The following is an 18,671-nucleotide window of genomic DNA, read 5'->3' as shown; positions in this document are numbered from 1 at the left end:
TCTGGCTGGGACTTTCAGTACTATGTTGAATTGCATGGTGAAATGGGCATTCTTGTCTTGTTCCTGATCTTAGAGGGAAAGCTTTCAGTCTTCTGTCATTGAGTATGGTGTTAGCTGTGTGCTTTTCATATGTATATACAGCTGCTTTTATTTTATTTTATTTTTTAAAAATTTATTTATTTATTTGGCTGCACCAGGTCATAGTTGCGGCACGCAGGATCTTCGTTGTGGCATGTGGGATCTTTAGGTGTGGCATGCAGGATCTTTAGCTGCAGTATGTGAACTCTGAGTTGCGGCATGTGGGATCTAGTTCCCTGACCAGGGATCGAACCTGGGCCCCCTGCATTGGGATTGTGGAGTCTTAGCTACTGGACCACCAGGGAAATCCACACAGCTGCCTTTAAATGTCTTAATTTTCCTGAGAATCTCACCTCTGCTTCTTCTCAGGGCTTTGGATGTTCTGTTGTATTCCTCTGCCTGTAATCTCTTGCCTCCAACCACCTATGGGTCTGCAGTTCCCCTGAAGTTTTCATGTGCCACAGCACCTACCACTGCTTTCAGCAACATCCACCCTAATATTCAAACTATGTCACTATTACTGTCTGAGCTTAAGTCGGACGAATCAGAAATCCGTCTCTTGGGCAGCTCCCAGTTGTGCCAGAACATTGCAAACAAGTTCCAATGGAAAAACCAGGTATTGGGTGACTTCCACCTTATTGAGTTGGGGAGGTGGTTGGCAAAGGTACACAAAAATGCCATGAAATTTTCTACTGCTTTTAGTGTTGCTTTTTAAAAATTAGGCATTTTCTTGGTTGCTACAGATCCTTGACTGGTTTCTTGAGCTCCCACAACACTATTTCTGGTCAATCTGTTGTTGTTTACTTGGCATTTCCAGGGAGGAAGAGGGGCCTGGAGCTTCTGCCGTCTTGCTGACATCACTGTCAGATAGCTTTAAAAGTTTTATTTTTCTAAAAAAATTTCACATTTGGTGTCTGATCCATTTTGAATTGGATTTTGTATGATTGTCTGGTTTTGTATTATAACTCCACCACATTCTTGCTATTTGGCTTTGGGAAAATTACTTGACCTCTCATGCCTCAGTTTCTTCTTCAATAAGATGAGGGGCAAAATAGTATCTACTTCATAGAGTTATTGAGAGGCCTTATTCATATATAAGTACAGTACTCAGAAAAGTGACTGGAAATTAGTACTTTCTCAGTAAGTGCTACTTGCCATAAATATTTTTATATCCATTTGATCTGGTAATCCACTTGTTCCTTGGAAGCTCAGAGGGGACTGACCTAATTAAGTTTCAGAAAAGCCTCAGCTCTACCACTTAGCATACCTTGAAAATCCTCATGGCTGTGTGGGAGTACTGAAAAAGGTAGGCTCAAGTGTGAACAGTGGATTCTATTGTGCTAAATAAATATGTTTCCTTTCTCTTCCCTTTCCTTGTACCAGTATGGCAGTTTGAATACAGAGTGTTCCATGTAAGTATTTTTATTGATCTAACCATTAGCTCAATTTATAGAAACCTTGAAAGTCTTCCTTGTTTATATATTTCCTGGGGGCAAAGCTCATTAAAAAATTCCTAGAACCTAGATGTGCCTCTGCACTCTGTTCCCCCAAGAATTTCTTTTTTTAGTCTGTTTAAACTTTACCTATCTATCTATCTATCTATCTATCTATCTATCTATCTATCTATCTATCATTTATCTATCTATATTAAGCTTAAGGTGTTTAACATGTTGATTTTTAAAAATTAAAGTATAATTGATTTATAATATTAGTTTCAGGTGTACAACATAGTGATTCAATATTTTTATAGATTTTAGTCTATTCAAAGTTATTATAAAATATTGGTTTTATTCTCTGTGTTATACAATATATTCTTGTATCTTTATTTTATACATAGTGGTTAGTACCTCTTAATTCCCTACCCCTATCTTGCCCCTCCTCCATCCCTCTTCCCAATGGTAACCACTAGTTTGTTCTCTATATGTGAGTCTATTTCTGTTTTGTCATATTTATTCATTTGTTTTATTTTTTAGATTCTACACATAAGTGATAACATACACTATTTGTCTTTCTCTGACTTATTTCATTAAGCATAATATCTTCAGGCCCATCCATGTTGTTGCAAATGGCAAAATTTTTTTCTTTTTATGCTGAGTAATATTGTATTGTATATATACACACCACATCTTCTTTACCTATTCATTTGTTGATGGGAATTTAGGTTGCTTTAATATCTTGGTAACTGTAAATAATGCTGCTATGAACATTGGGGTACATGTATCTTTTTGAATTAGTGTTTTTGTTTTCATCAGATATATACCCAAGAGTGGAATTGCTGGATCATATGGTAGTTCTATTTTTAGTTTTTTGAGGAACCTCCATACTGTCTTTCATAATGGCTGCACCAGTTTACATTCCCACCACCAAGTGTACTAGCATTCCCTTTTCTCCACATCCTTGCCAACATTTATTATTTGTGGTCTTTTTGATGATAGCCATTCTGACAGATGTGAGGTGATATCTCATTTCTGTTTTGATTTGTATTGAATAATTCCCTGATGACTAGTTATGTTGAACATCTTTTCATGTGCCTGTTGGCCATCTGCATGTCCTCTTTGGGAAAGTATCTATTCAGGTCTTCTGCCTTTTTTTTTTTTTTTTTTTTAATTATTTATTTATTTATTTATTTATTTATTTATTTATTTATTTATGGCTGTGTTGGGTCTTCGTTTCTGTGCGAGGGTTTTCTCTAGTTGCGGCAAGCGGGGGCCACTCTTCATCACGGTGCGTGGGCCTCTCACTGTCACGGCCTCTCCCATTGCGGAGCACAGGCTCCAGACACGCAGGCTCAGTAGCTGTGGATCACGGGCCCAGTTGCTCTGCGGCATGTGGGATCTTCCCAGACCATGGCTCGAACCCGTGTCCCCTGTATTGGCAGGCAGATTCTCAACCACTGCACCACCAGGGAAGCCCTATATTTGTTCTTGAATTTAATATGTAGTAATGTATGTTTCATTTAAAAATTCTTTTCACTCATCATTATTTTCAAAGGTTTATTTGTAATGATACATAGATCATGTAGCTCATTCATTTTTAACTGCTGCATAGAATTCCATTCCCTGGATATGCTTCAATTGATTTATTCACTCCCTTACTGATGAACATATGCTTAATAGATAACATGTAATTTCCATCTATCTTACTCCCTCAGTTTCCTATGCATTTATTACTAATTCATCTTCAAATGTAACCCACAACTGTCTACATTTCCTCTCAAATTCAAATATGTCAGACTTTCTTGTTCCTTCGTGTTGGAGACATCTCTCCTGGAGCTTTTCGACCTGCTTTAATATGTTCTGTTTACTCTATCAGCATCCTGAAATCTCACTCCTCTGCCTCTCTCCTATGGCAGATTCTCTGATCCTGTGACCTTCACTTCTGTGCCCATCCAGCCATGCTACATGTTCATGCAAGGAGCTGTACTGGAAGAATTAGAAGCATGAGCTTCAGAAGAAGACAGACCTAGGTTGAATCACATTTATGAGAACATTTATTACTTTTAATGTGCCTCAATTTCTTCATTTATATGATAGACATAAAACACCTTACAGGGTTGCTGTGAGGGTTAAATGAAATGCTCTTTTAGTTATTAGATATATGTATTGCAAATGATTTCTCCCAGGCTGTACCATACTTTTCTATTTGTTTGTAGTAACTTGTAATGAATAGATATTTTATATTTTATTAGTAGTCAAATTTATCATCCTTAATGATTTTTATTTTATAGGTAATCCTTCTGTACCCCAAGCTCATGAAGAGTTATAATTTCTTCTAAAATTTTTAAAGTTTTGTTTTCACATTAATATATCTGAAATTGATCCATGTTTATGGGTGACATATAGGAATCCATTTTTTCATATGGGTAATGAATTGTCCTAAAGTCAAATATTGAACTGATCATCTTTTCCTACTTTGACTTGCAATGCGTACTTTTGTCATATTAATATTCCATATGTGCACATCTGTTTCTGGCTCTTTATTATGTTTTATTGGTCTAATACCACAGTCTTAATCACCTTACATTTTTAATAAATCTGAATAGCTTTAAAAGTTTTTAAAATTCTTTTTAGTCTTTTTGCTCTTTCACAAAATTGCTGAACTCTTATATAAATTTACATCATAATTTTAATTTATTCTCAGGGTTTGTAGACAATGATTTAATATCAATATAGGCAGTGATATTATTTGTGGATGCTAGCAGTTTTGTTTCATCCTTACCAATTCTTATACTTTATATTTATTTTTCTTATCATATTGCATAACTAGGTAACCAGAACAGTTTGAGGAGAGGTGGTCATTGTGGACATCTTTGTCTTATCCCTGATTTGGGGGAGGTTTATATCAAATATTTCACCATGAAATTCGATGTTTACTATAGGCTTTTAGGAGATACCCTTTATTGGGTTAAGAAAGTTTCCTTTAATATGTGTGTGTGTGTGTGTGTGTGTGTGTGTGTGTGTGTGTGTGGGTGTATCTTGTATACATGGGATACGGTTTGCTAATATATCAAACATTTACATCTGTGTTCATAAGTGAGATCGGTCCATAGCTTTTTTTTCTTAAACTTTCTTTTTCTGGGTTTGGTATCAAATTAGACTGGTCATCTAAAATGAATTTGAGAGCATTCCCCTTTTTTCTCCTATTATTTGGAACACTTTGCATAAAATTAGGACTGTATGTCACTTGAACATTTGGCAGAATTTAGCTTTAAAATTTCCAGGTTGTTTTTTTTTTTTTGAGGGAGGCATGAGTTATTATAAACTATTAATCCTATGTATTTAAAGGTTGTAGATCAATGCAGGTATTTAAAATTCTCTTAATTCAGTTTTGGTAAATTATATTCTTATATGAAATTGCCAGTTTCACCTAAATTATATTTTTATATGAAATTATCTTTTTCATCAATTTGAAAATTGCCCATTTTCAAATTTATTGGTATAAAGTTATTCATAAATCTCTGAAAGGCTCTCTTGTCCTTGGCTGAGCGAGGCTGTTCTCCGAGAAATCTGTCTGTGTCAACATCGCAGTCATCAGAGCTCAGGTTACAGGAGGCAGGGATCCTGCCTCTTATAAAGTTATTCAAAAAATCTCTTATGATATTTTAAAAACTTCAATTGTATCTGTAGTTATTACCCTTTTTAAAGTCCTATTATTGTTTATTTTTCCTCTCCAGTGTGGTACAGTTTACACAGCACTGGAATTATTTGTTTCTTAAACGTTTGATAGAACCCTGTGAGATCATCAGGGTTTGTTGCTTTTTGAGGGAGAGTTGGGCCTTTGACAACTTTATTTTCATTATTATGATTGGTCTGTTTAAACTTTCCTATGTCTTCTAAGATCAGTTTTGTTAACTTTCATTTTCTGAGAAAATACTCTATTACATCCAGGTATGAAATTTACTTGCATGTAGCTGGGAAAAGCAGTCTAAGTACGATTTTTGTTGTTGTTGTTGTTACTCTGTACTAGTTATTTCCTCATTCTCGTATTTTATATTAGACATTTGTGTTTTCTTCTATTTTTTTCCTTGAGTAGGTTAGCTAATAACTTATCTATTTATATTTGTTATTTTAAAAAGCTCTTGCATTTATTAATGCTAATGTTTTACTTTCTAAGTAACATCTTTATTAAATCCTTACTTCTGTTTTTCTTATGTTTACTCTCGCATTCTTTTTCTGATATTTTGAGTTGGAAGCCAGCTTATGGTCACAAAATGGATGCTGGAGCTCTAGCAATCTAATCTGAAGTGTAGGTAAGAAGAAAGGAAAGAGTAAGGGACAGAAAGGGAGCCACTTCAGCTGAGCCAGCTTCCTTTAAGGAGCTTTTCTAGAAGTTTTATTCAAAAGCTTTGTTTATATTTCATTGGCCATGCTTATCTCCAAAAGAGGCTGGGAAATGTGGATTTTTAGCTGGGCACATTGCCATTTAAACAGCAGAGGGACTTGTTACTAACAAAGGGGATAATAGTATCTGTAGGTAATTTGTTGCAGATTTTTAAATCTTTGAAGGTCAGTAACTTTACTAAGCCTTTATCTTGGTATGGGCTGTACTGTGTTATTTCTTTTAGAGGATACAGTATATTTTATCTCCAATCACCTTCCTCCTGACTTATAGGTTATTCTTGTCCAGGATTTTGGTTCTATCTTAAAAACTTTTAACACTAAAAAGTGGCCACAGTTATTGTTGTTTTACACATGCTTACAAAATTATTTGCTCACTATTCTTTTTCCCATTTAGAATTTTCCTCTGGAATTATTCTTCCTGAAGTACACTCTGTGGAAGATCCTTTAGTGAGGTTCTGTTCATGGTAAAACCCATCAGTGTTTGTTACCTCGAAGTGTCTTGTTTCATCTTTATTACTGAAAGATATTTTTGCTGGTTTTAGAACTCTAGGCTGTTGGTTATTTTCTCTAAGCACTTTGAGGTGGTATTCCAACGTATTCTGGTCTGTGTTGTTATTGAGAAGCCAGCTATCAATTTAATCAGCAGTCCTTCATAGGTAATCTCTCTTTTTTGGCTGCTTTTGGCATCTTATGTTTGTCTTTTGTATTCAGCCAGTTTGACCATGATGTGTCCAGGTATACATTTCTTTTTACCTATCCAGCTTGGGAATTTGTTGGACTTCCTTCATTTGTTTTATGTATTTCATCAATTCTGGAAAATTCTCAGTTATTATTTCTTCAATATTGCCATTCTCTCGTTCTATCTATTCTCTCCTGCTATATCAGATTAAATTTATATTGAATGTTCTCCCTTTATCCTACATGGCTGTTAAGTTCTTTTTTATATTTCTCATCTCTTTGTTTCTAAGTAATTTGTCTCTAAATAGAGACAAATTTCTTCAGCTCTTTCTTCCAGTTTGCTAATTATCTTTTCAATTAAGTCTAACCTTCTATTAAATCTATCCCTGTGTTTCTAATTTTATTTATGTTTTTCACTTCTAAAATTCTCTTCAGTTATTTTTCAAATCAGACTGGCAAGTTTTTGATAGTCTCTTTTCCTTGATTATGTTTTTAACTCCTCTGGGTTTTTCAGTTTCTGTGTTTCAAAAATGTGGCCTGGCTTCATGATCTTTAAGCACACATTCAGTCCACAAATGCTCCCTGCCTTCCTCTTGGGGTGGAGTGTGGCACACTGGTGGTGATGGGCTATTAGGTCAGAACTCTCCTGTTGAATTGTCCTCTTCTTTTGAGTAGCTCAGGAACTCAGCATTAGTCTCAATATCTTACTCTAGTGCTGCCATACATTGAGGAATCAGCATTTCCATTGCACTGGATGAGATTGGGAAGCTTCAGTTCCAGCTACCTGCCAGGTGCACAACAGCCTAGAGCACAGTGGCTGACTCTCACTCCTCTACCCCCATGCTCATGGGGCTCCAAGACCGGACCATTTTGAAAGAAAACCATTTCCCAGTCTTCCCAGGAGCATGGTTGAAAGTGCTTCCTGAAGTTTAATTTGTATTTCCTTGGAGTATCACCAGAAAGTTTATTTCCTTCTTTTCTAGCCTTGGAGAGACAGGCAGGGGTCATGTCCCTGGTTTTGAATGGAAGCCCTTCAGACAACCAGAGACTCAAGGAAGAAGCAACATTCTGATTCTTTTGGTTTAAGTAGTTTAAAAAATAATACTATGTCTGGCTCTGGTTTGGACTAACTCACTTTTTACTACAGGGGATCTGGGAGATAGTTTGATGTAATTTACATGTTAGACTAAAAATTTAAATTTGTGAATACATGCAGGGCATCGGATAGAGAATCCTGTTTATGTAACTTAGAGCAAAAGAAGCTTTGTAGTTCTCAATTCCTTCATTTGTAAAATGAAGGTGATGATTGTGTCTATTTCATAGAGGTTGGCTTTTTGGGGGGTGGGGTGGAGATTCAGTTAGAAAATTCAGTTAGAAAATGAATGTATGGTTCTAGTACAATACTTGCAGTAAGACCCAATAATGATGGCTATTATTATTACCATCTAGTCTGGGTGCTTACACTTGCATGCTGGGTTGATCTCACTCGCAGAGCCTCAATTCCTTGTCTGTCAAGCAGGAAGACTAACAATCAATGATGAATATAAAATGCTTGGAAAAGGAAGGCAAAGAGGGGCTGAGTTTCTGTTCCTGGCAGGGTCCCCTTCCTCTTCCTTCTCCACCCCTCTTTTCTCACCCTTTTTCCTGGGGCCTGTTAGTGGGTTCTTAGCATCCAAAGGGGCCCAACTCCAAGTTCTAGCCTTGCTTCTTAATCTGGAGCTCTGGCACCTGGCCCTTGATGTACTCACTGGGTTCTAAGAAGATCCCTGGGGGCAGGAAGAGAAGATGTCATGCCCAGGGATTCCAAGGGAGACTTTGCTCAAGATTCTCCATGCTCTTAGAGTAAGCTTCAGCTTGGGATTCCCAGAGGTCTACCTCTAAGTGGCTTGTGTGGGTGGTACATTTTGGGGTGGAATGGGGCATGCTTTTACCTCTTGAGAGTTACTGGAGTCATTCTCAACTGTTGCTTTTGTTAAGGCATATGTTACATATGGCTGTTCTATACACTCACCCTTCTGTGAGTGTTCCCAGATTTTGATGCAGAAAGATAAAAGAGGCTGCTCATTGAAATTTGTAGTAGCCATCTGTAGAGAGGCTGCTGGTTTTATGAGCCATAACTCTACTCTTTTCTTTCCCCCTTCAAGAAAGCACGTAGAAAGGAAATGAGGGAGTGTAGCATTATAGGCATAATGTGTTACCCAGACAGGTGGTCAGCACTGCCCATGCATATCTCAGCCCTTACAGAGCTCCTGCCACCTCGCCTGCCTCAGTGTTTGCTTGGTCTGAATTTTGTCCCATCTCTTTCAGGCCAGTCATTTCTCTCTCCAACTAGACTAGCAGCATCGTGCTGTGGCAAGAGCTAGACTTCTGACTCAGGCAGCCCTGGCTGTGAATTCTCTCCCAACACCTGGCTGTCAAAGCTTCAGCAAGTCACTTGATCCCACTGAGCTTTGGTGTCCTCATCCTTAACCCGTGAATAATTCCTCTCTCAGAGCAGCGGGGGACAAAGACTTCCTCCATGCTTTATGCACGTATAATCTTTAGGTGCCCTTTGTACAGGATCTCTAGTCCCTTCAGCCATGAAGGAGGGGTGGAGTGTTATCCTGATTGTCCAGCTGAGGAACTGAGACTCAGAGAGGTTCAGTGGCTCATGTGGCAGAGGTGGTCTGTGTCCTGTCCTTCTCTTTGGGACTTACCTTGACTTTGCCTTATGGTTGCCAGCATCAATACCTGCTTCCTGTGCCTGGGGAAGCCACCACAGTAAAGTCTGATGGAAGGCAACAGTTCACCTCCCACTTCAAAGTCTAGAGTATTGTTCATTACTTGCTTTCCCTGACGCTGCAGCCAGGGAGTGGGCACTGACCTACGCTCAGCCAGTTGGATGCTCCCATCTGGGATTTTGAATATAGGGGAAATGAAAAAGCAGTGGACAGTTGAGAACTAGTTCTGGCAGCAGTAGGAGTGTGCCCAGTGGTGGTGGTCCCAATGGCCACACAAGCACGCAGTGGCCATCTATCAGGCTGCTCCTATGGCAGGAGCTTGGCTGTGGCTCGGGCCACAAGTCTCCTTTGGCATCAGCCCACTTCCCTTCCTGTCAATTTTGGGAGCTTCTTGATATTCCTCCTCTCCTCTTTGACTTAAATCACTCAGATTTGGTTTCTGGTTTTTGTAATTAAGAACCTTGTGTGGCAGCTCTCCAATAAAAAGGTATCTCTGAACCTTTTCATCTTCTGCCTAATACTCCCATCCAAATGCTGTGAGTCATTTATCTCCAAACCACAGGTTGAGTCTGACTTCCACCCTTCATTCCCCCTCAGCCTACTTCATCCTCTCTGCACAGCTGACTCCATGGCCCTGGGGCCTCATTTTTATATCCAACGGGCAGAGGCCAGCAAAGAGCTCTTTGCTTCCCTGTTCTTCCCTGTGCTCCTCCCTGATTTGTTTCTTCAGGGTCCTCCTCTTAGCCAAGGGGGTTCATGATGAGCTCTTCCTACGGGACCTTGCTCTCCCCCAGTCCCACCTTCTGCTCCGTTCTCTGCCTGGACTCCGCTTGGTCAGGATTCCTCCTCTCTTCTGAGAGCCTCAAGAAGCCATGGCCTTTGCCATGACACTAATGGGGTTACCAAATATAACAGACCAGGAGACAATTTGGAAAGTGACTTCTCCCTTGATGAAGCCGGGTTCTAGGGGGTTCACCATGTGTACAGTTTCCTAGAGTTGCTGTAACAAATTACTATAAAATTAGATGGCTTAAAAGAGCAGAAATTTATTTCCTCACAGTACTGGAGGCTAGAAGTTCAAAAATCAAAGCGTCAGCAGATCTGACTCCTTCTGGGGGCTCTGAGGCAGAGTCTGTTCCATTTCTCCTCCTGGCCCACCCTAATCCAATATGACCTCATCTTAACTTGATTACATCTGCAAAGACTCTATTTCCAAATAAAGTCACCTACACAGGTTTTGGATGGATATGAACTTTGGGGGACATCATTCAACTCAATACAGAAGCTAATTTAGGAAAACAGTGTCAAGAGGTAGAAAGAGAGAGAACTTTAATGATGACTTATCAATTCCTGAACCCAATCAGTCTGAGTGAAGTGCGCTTCACCCTGGACTTTTCAGATATGTGAGCCAAAACATTTCCTTTTCCCTGAAGGTAGTTTGAATTTGATTTCCAGCACCTGAAATGGAAAAAGTCCTGACTAACATAGGGGTGCAAAGAAAATCAAAATTAAGTAGGCTGGGGTTTTAACAATAAACCAAATGCAGTAAGAAAATGTTCCCTCTTTCTATCCTTTCCCCCTATAAATATGCCAGTCTCAGGATATAACACTACATGTTTCATCATGCTGGTCTCCAGAGTCTTCCTGGTAGGAATGTTCTCCAGCGACAGGGTTTACCACTTTATTTACTTCTTCCTTTTGTCTACTTGGATAAGTAACATATAACAGCACAAGAAGATCCACAGTTCAAATGTTTGGGACTCTAGGTAGGAAGGGTTGTGGTTCAAAGGAAAGAGACCCCTGGGGTCTGAGTGTGGCCATTAAGGAAGGATCTGGGGAGAGGGAATAACTTCAGTTGGGCGTGCAAGGACAGGGCAGGTGTTAGTGTGGAACAGAGTGGGGAGGGAGCATGTAGAATGAGCTTGGTGTCCTCCCAAGGAGATGTGTGGACTGGACAGGCAGGGGCAGGGCGGTGAGTTCTGGTTGGTGATGAAGAGGTCAGGGTAGAGAGGAAAAGTCCATGGGCCAGGAGATATCTAGGAAGCCAAGTCCTGCTCTTGCAGGCTCAAAAAAGGGCAAGCAAGAACTCATCTCTCCCATCCGCCACGACTCCAGCTGGGCCAAGATGTGAGGCCCCTGGCTCAAGCACGCAATGATGGGGTTTGCTGTGCTGTGGGTTCGTGTGGCCCATCTGTGGTTTAACATTGCTCTGGTTTGGGTTTGTCTGTTCCTTTAGGGGCTTCTAGCTGTAGATGACAGAAATTTGAGTGTTGTTGAAAACTCTCTTTTTTGCTTGTTACTATTATGCCAGCTAAAGGCTGATTCTAGCACAGTCCATCCTTGGTTTTTTCCTTCTCCCTCCAAATACCCTGACTCTGCTGATCCTTCTCAAGGGCTGGCAGGGGTGAGAAGCAGGAAAGGGGGTGGACTTGCCAGCTGGGTTCTCTGGTATTTTCGGGCTCTTTGTGGGCAGGGGGACTAATGGCGGCGTCTCTCCTGGGTCTCTGCCTCCAACTCCCACCTTGCAGCCTGCTTCCTTCCAGATCCCCTCAGGGATTTCTCTTAGGGTTAGAAATGGTTCTGGGTGTTGGTGAAGGTCTTCTGTCTCCCCGTGGCCTCTTTGTCCACGGCAGCCTGAATGTTCCTGGCTGCTCGGAGGCCAGACTTGATGGCAGTGTCTATCCAGGCGTGGGGCAGGCAGGTGTGCTCGCCAGCAAAGTGGATGCGGCCCTCTGGCTGGAAAAGCTGCCGCGAATAGTCCACAAATTGGTAGGGTGTGAACTCAGTGAAGGCGCCCATGATGAGGGGGTCCAGAGACCAGTGCTTGATCACAGAGGAGGGGCACATGCGCCGCAGCTCCTCCTTGGGGATCTGGTGCACGGCCGCCAGGTCCTCCAGGACGATATCCACCACCTGGTCGTTCTTCATGGGTATGAAGAAGAGGGAATCGTCGTCCACGGTGTAGGAGGCCAGCAGGACCCCCTTGCCGCTGGGGAAGCTATGGCTGGGGTAGTAGATGTAGCGCGAGGGCCGGTCGGTGATGGAAACCCCACCCCGGATGCCATCCCGCTCCCAGAAGGACTCGTTGCAGGCCAGAACTACCTTGCTGGCACTGGTATAATGCACCGAGCGGAGCGCATCCATCTTTTCCCGGGAGAGCGGGGGCTCAAAGGTGATGAGGCGCGTGGCCTTGGCCGAGGCGGAGATGATGACAAAGTCCGCGGTGAGGGTGGGCAGCGTCGAGTTGGGTTCGCCCACCCGGTAGGAAATCCGGACCTCAGGCCCATCCCTCACTACCATCTCTACCTTGGAGCCCAGAAGGATGGTGCCAGGCTTCAAGCTGGCGTTGAGGGCTTTGGGGAGCTGGTCAAAGCCCCCGGTGATCTCGGAAAAGCTGTAGGGGTGAAGAGAGGGGAGAGGGTGAGTGTAGGAGGTGCAAGATCGGTTTGCTGAGTGGCCAGCAGCGATCCCAGTGTGAAAAGGGAGGAAACTAGCCTCCTGCAGCCTGCGCTGGTTATTTCATATACCTCACCTTAACTAGTCTTTGTGAGGGAGGGATTATTGTTTACGTTTATAGCTTGGAAGAGGAACACCAGAAAAAAGGCACTTTCCCACGATGACATGCGCAGTCTAGCTCCAAAGTCCACCATGCAATTTTGCGTCCCAGGAGGAGTCCTACAGACCTGCGTTTGGATTCTGGCTCCAGCCCTTGCCCAAGTGGTGTGAACTTAAGTAAGTTACATAACTTCTCTGAGCCTCAGCATCCTCACTGGTAAAATGGCTCTGAATTATAGTGCCTACCTTCCAGGTGATCATAGCGTTAAATGTGATAACCCTTGGAAAGTGCTTAGCACAGCACCGGGCACACAGTAACTACTCAACAGTCAAAGTTCCCTTTCTCTGCTCTGAGTATTGGAGGAAGAGACCGACTCGAGTCCTGGTCCAGATCAGCCTTACTTATTACTTGTGAAGACCATGTCAGTCCGAAGGGCCTCCAGGAGGGACTTATAGTATCCAGCATCCTCATTCATCACATCCCCGATCATCTTTACTGCTCCTCGGCTCAGCATCCCTTTCTTCAGCAGGTAAGCCTGTGGGGAGGTGGAAGCACCAGATAGAGGGTCCAGTATGTAGGAAGGGGCCTCAGCAGGGGCCTGGGGTAGGCAAGGTTGGGCGAGGGAGGGGGGACTGGACTCTAGGGAGGTGAAGCTGTGGGCGTTGGGAGGAGAGGGTCCTGGGATGCAGGGGACAACCCCAGGGGTCTAGGCTGAGCACAGACCCCCTTCCATCCCTATCCTGGGACTTCGTTGCCTCACTCACCTTGGTGGAGTAAGAATCATAATAGGACATCAGGTGGCTGCAGTTGAATTTTTTCAGACTTATTCTGAGCTGCAGAGGAGAGGAAGGGGGAGCAGCTTTGGATTAAAGTCATAGAGCCAGAGGCAGGACTCCTGGGTTCTCTGGACGTTCCTTTGAAGAGGGTGGGGACAAAGAGGGAGCGGATGGAAGGACCAGGGGAAGGGAGCTTCCAGGACCTCCTAAATTGTCTCTTAACTTCCAAATCTCTCCTTCATTTAAAGACCTTTGGAGACTAAAATTTAAGGTGAAGACATTCACTGCAATCTAGGAGGATTGATTCATTACTAAGGATTGGATTACCTGGTGATTCCTTTTCCTTCCACTGCCTAATCAAGCAATGGGCCATTGGACCACAGGGACAGAAGAGATGGGGCTGGGACACTAGCGTTCTTAGGGGGTGTTAGAAGGAGGGCAGACCAATCATAAGAGTACCAGGTAGGAGTCAGGTGACCTGGGTCCACCTACTAACTTGCTAGGTGACCTTTGGCCAGACCCTGTTTTTTTCCTAACCCTGGAGCGGGGGGGAGGGGGGAGACAGGAATCACCTTGGCAATGGACTGGTAGAAGAGATTCATAGCACTCTTGCCCTTTTCTCTTGGGTTCATGGAATAGCCTAGGAGCTCTGGGTTGGCCTTCACCTCCCTAGTACGATAGCGTTTTCTGTTGATGAGGTACCAGGTGTTGCCATCGTACTGGAAGAACTTGTTTAGCTTCAGGCCCAGCTTCCTGACATAGGTGTGGACCAACCTGGAACAGATACAGGCATAACATGGCACCCATCCCAATGGCACCTCGTTCCTGCTGACCTCACAATAGAAACCATTTCCAGGAAAACCAGTTTCTTCACGTGCCCAAGGAGCTCAGACTAACTGCTTCCTCACCTCTAACCTTGCCTCCTCTTACTCTAGCATTAGTTCTTTTCCTCCTGTTTTTGCCCTGAGGGAGACAGGGAGTAGGGAGTTCACCCATCACTGAATGAAGGCCCTTAAGGAAGTCGAACATATAGAACTCAGATACAGAGACAGAGACATTTTGTTTCAGACAGTGTTTGAAATTCAAATTCTAAGTAAGTTTGAGGCCATATCTAAAGACTCCTACATTGGGCCGGTACTGTTAAATTTTGTTTTTGTTTTTGATGGTGTTTGGAGGAAAATCTCGGGTTCAGTTTCCACTTAAGGCGAAAAAGAAGCCATATTTTTGGAGGTATGTAGGACACCAGGTGAGGGATCTTTTTTGTCTTGGAAGCCCCAGAACCAGGGGCTGGGTTCTCTTCCAGGAGTGAGTTCTGATTTAGGGATTGAGCATATATTTTGGTGCCAGGTGCCTCCTTGATTTTGCAGAGCTTTGTCACTTTCTCCTAGGAGAACCTTGGGTGAGTCACTTAGTATCTCTGAGCCCAGTTTCTTGATTTGTAAATAGGAAAAATAAGATTATTAAATTATAGGGTTGTGAGGATCAAATGAAATAATACACATATAGCACTTAGCACAGGGTGGGGCACACAGTAAGTGTTCACTGAATGGCAGCTGTTATTATTATTAATTATTTTATAGCTTAAAGTAGTATAATTGACATGTAAGTAACTGCCCATATTTAAAGAGAACAATTTGATGAGTTAATGGTAACTATTGTCATTATTAGTCTGGGATCTACCACTTTCTGTATGACCCTGGGCTCTGAGCCTCGATCATCTCTGTCAAGTGGGGGATCAGTGTTAGTCCTGACTTGCAGGATTGAATCACATGAGACAGTGAATCTGAAAGGGCTCTGACACGATGGCAGCAGGGCTGTGTTTCCTCCTAATTCTTCCTCCTTGCCTTTTGCTCCACCCCTTTCCTGAGACTTACCTGTGGGACTCTGGGATTCGCATGGGCCCCAGTTCACAGTACCAGCCCTCTTTCTCGTTCCTGAATGTGATCACTCGACCCCCGACATGGTCGCTGGCTTCCAGGATAGTTACCTGGTGTTCAGAGAGGCTGCTGTCATTCCCAGGGTTATGCTCTCCCTTCTCCCACCCTCTACTCCCACCCCCACGGGCCACAGGCTCTACTCTGGAATTCCCGGCAGTAGGTCCCTGAATGTGCAAGATAACCAAACTGGGCAGAGGGGGGTTTCCTCCCAGAGGGTCCTGAGTAACGTAAGTGAGGCAGAAGAGCTCCAGGATTACAGGGGTCCGAACGCCTCTTGGTCCCTTCTGGTTAGCATAGCCTTTCTCTACTTTTATTTCCAAAAGAGCACAAGTTACAGTTAAGTCTCAGGAGAACCCAGATTTTTGAGGAACAATACCTAAGGTCTGAGAGACCTGGTGGGTTATGCATAGTTGTCAGAGTGTTGGCTGTAACCCCGCTCCTTTTCTTCTTCCACACAACGAAGCAAACTGGAGGTGAATGATTGAGGCCCCTCCAAGGCCTGCTCACCTGGTGGCCTGAGTCCTGCAGGGCCTTGGCTGCCGTTAGCCCTGACATGCCAGCTCCCACTACCACCACACGCTTGGGCAGCGGGGAGGTGTGGAGGCCCTCCTGGGCTGTGACCAGGATAGACTCGTATTCAGGGTCCTGGAAGCACTTGACCAAGTCCTCATAGTAGCCAAGGCAGCTGGGAGTAGCCAACAAGAGCCCCAAGATCAGGATTCCTGGGGCAGAGAGAGGAATGGGGGCTGCCTTTCTGGGGCTCTGTACCCCGCCCTACCCAGAGTGAGCTTGGCTGTGTGGATGAGTGGGAGTGGTAAGATCAGGCAGTGTCACCAAACGTAAAATAGTTAGCTAGTGGGAAGCAGCCGCATAGCACAGGGAGATCAGCTCGGTGCTTTGTGACCACCTAGAGGGGTGGGATAGGGAGGGTGGGAGGGAGGGAGACACAAGAGGGAGGAGATATGGGGACATATGTATATGTATAACTGATTCACTTTGTTATAAAGCAGAAACTGACACACCATTGTAAAGCAATTATACTCTAATAAAGATGTTAAAAAAAAAAAGATCAGGCAGTGTCTGTCAAATGTGTGGTTGTAAATGTGTGTTTGTGATTGTGTCTGTGTCTGTGTTGTATGGGGTATGAATGTTTGTGTGAACGTGCTGGTGTTAGTTGTGTGATTGTGAACATGGACTACAAGTTCACATGTGTGCACGTGACTAGAAACACAAAAGTGTATGTAGCTTCGTATTGGAGTGTAAATTCGCCTGCTTCTGTTGGTGAGTGTGTGTGTGTGAGCTTGTCTATGATAAAGGTGCTGTGATTGTGAGTTTGTGATTATTGCCCTGTATAACCGTGTGATGTCTGTGATTTTATGTGAAGGGGATGTGTTTGTGGGACAGTGTAGGCACCTGAGTAAATGTGTGGATGAATCTCTACAGAAAAGCGAGAGGGATTGTAGAAATGGGTGTGTGTTGGCCTGTGTTTGGAGGAGAGAGGATGATAGGTATGCATTTGCTTGAGTTTGAGAGAGAATTCGGTTGCTTGTGTCTTGTGTTTGACTCTGTGTGTGCATTTGTGCATGAGGTTGGGTGGCGGAGCACACATTCGTTGGGAATGTGTGCATTTGTGAGAGGATGTATGTGTGTGTGTGTGTTTAACACAGTTCTCTTTGGGGAAGGGAAGTGGGGAAGTGGTGCCCAGTTTCTCAGTGACTAATTGTGCCCCACGGGAACTTAACCATCCTGTTGTTCTTCTCCAGCCTCACAGTATTTTTCCAAAACCCTCCATGTTTTCTAACATGCAGTCAAGACTGGAAACCATAGTTTATAGATAACATACAATAAGTCCGGAGTGACTACTACAATGAACCGTTCTTATGTACAGAGAAATTCACCTAAGAGTCTGAAACTCTGAAAGAGAGGCTGTGTGGTTTCCTTGGTGTCACCTGCTCTAAAGGGGAAGAGCCAGGAGCTGTGACACACTGAGCCCCCTTGCACTAGCCCTAGGTTTTTTGGCAGGTGAGAACCCCCTTAGTCCTGTCTTTGTACGGGCAGGACAACCGAAGCTCTAAGAAGAAAAGGGACCTTCGGGGACCACCCGCTGAGGAAGGGCAGGGACCCAGCTGGTTCCCAGGGCAGGCCTTTCCCAATGCCAGAAGAGCCTTCTGCAGGGGTGACCCCTCAGAAAAGAGGAGGGGTAACCATGCCTCAGGCAACAGCCAGTCGAGCCTCCCCACAGCCCCCACCAGGCCTACTTCAACCTCCCTAATCCATTCTCCACCCCTGACAAGTTTTCCCATCTCCCTGAGCTACCACCATTCCGTCTCAGTGCCATAACCTTCCCCTTGAGTGGGCCCAACCCCCAGACTCATTCTCCAGACCTGTATCCATCCTCTCAACTCACTTTCAACATCTGGACATATCCATAGCCCCTGACCTAGCTCCTGTCCCGTCTCAGTCCCCACCTCCCTTCCCCCGGCCTGGCCCTATGCCCAGACTCCCCCCTTGGATCCATCTCGACCCCCTGGCCCATCCCCACTCCCCAGTCTAGCTCCTCTCCCTGTTTCACTCTCCAACACCTCCTTCCTCAGGTACTTCCCTCTCAGACCCAGAGGAGGGACCCCACTTACCTCTCATCTTGACCATGGCCCTGCAGCTCGTGCTGAGCCCGGGACAGCTCTCCCTCTCTTTATGAGGAGCCAGCTCCACCCAGCAGTAGCTGGCTTCCTCCCACTGGGCTGCCTCAGGGCCCTGTCGGCTGGGCCAAGCAGAGAAGCCCTGCCCTCAAGGCCTGGGCTGTCAGGGGAGATGACTGTCCCATCCCCAGCCTCATCTTCTGTATCTCCACCTTCCTCCTGGCCCATCTCCCTTCCTAGAGAAAGCCCCTTCTCCCAGCTCAGAGCCCAGCCAGTGGGGAGGAGGGGTTGTGGGAACCCAGCGGATTGTACCAAACCTGCTGTGACCATCTCCCAGGAAGGGGTGAGGGTTGGGAATGAGCATCTGGACTGGTTTGGAAGTACAGTGTCTGGGCTCCCAGCACAGGGCAAAGCTCCTGGCTGCTCCCACTAGAGAATGTCCCTGTT

At 44.1% G+C, this 18,671-nt stretch overlaps 1 protein-coding gene across 1 annotated transcript; it reads right to left on the bottom strand.

Moving 5' to 3' along the window:
- Positions 1–3,412: 3,412 nt before the first annotated feature.
- LOC309657601 (L-amino-acid oxidase-like) lies at positions 3,413–18,452 on the bottom strand (the record flags this gene model as incomplete). Its single annotated transcript, XM_082455280.1, is given in 8 exon segments — positions 3,413–12,710; positions 13,274–13,407; positions 13,637–13,705; positions 14,221–14,422; positions 15,523–15,635; positions 16,093–16,307; positions 18,219–18,273; positions 18,276–18,452. Coding segments are annotated over 8 exon segments (1,791 nt in total). The 3' UTR covers positions 3,413–11,884.
- Between the last annotated feature and the right edge of the window lie 219 nt (positions 18,453–18,671).

The sequence above is a fragment of the Balaenoptera physalus genome (assembly GCF_965194825.1).
Source record: "Balaenoptera physalus genome assembly, chromosome: 1".
Taxonomy (NCBI): domain Eukaryota; kingdom Metazoa; phylum Chordata; class Mammalia; order Artiodactyla; family Balaenopteridae; genus Balaenoptera; species Balaenoptera physalus.
This window is presented reverse-complemented; position numbering and strand designations above follow the sequence as displayed.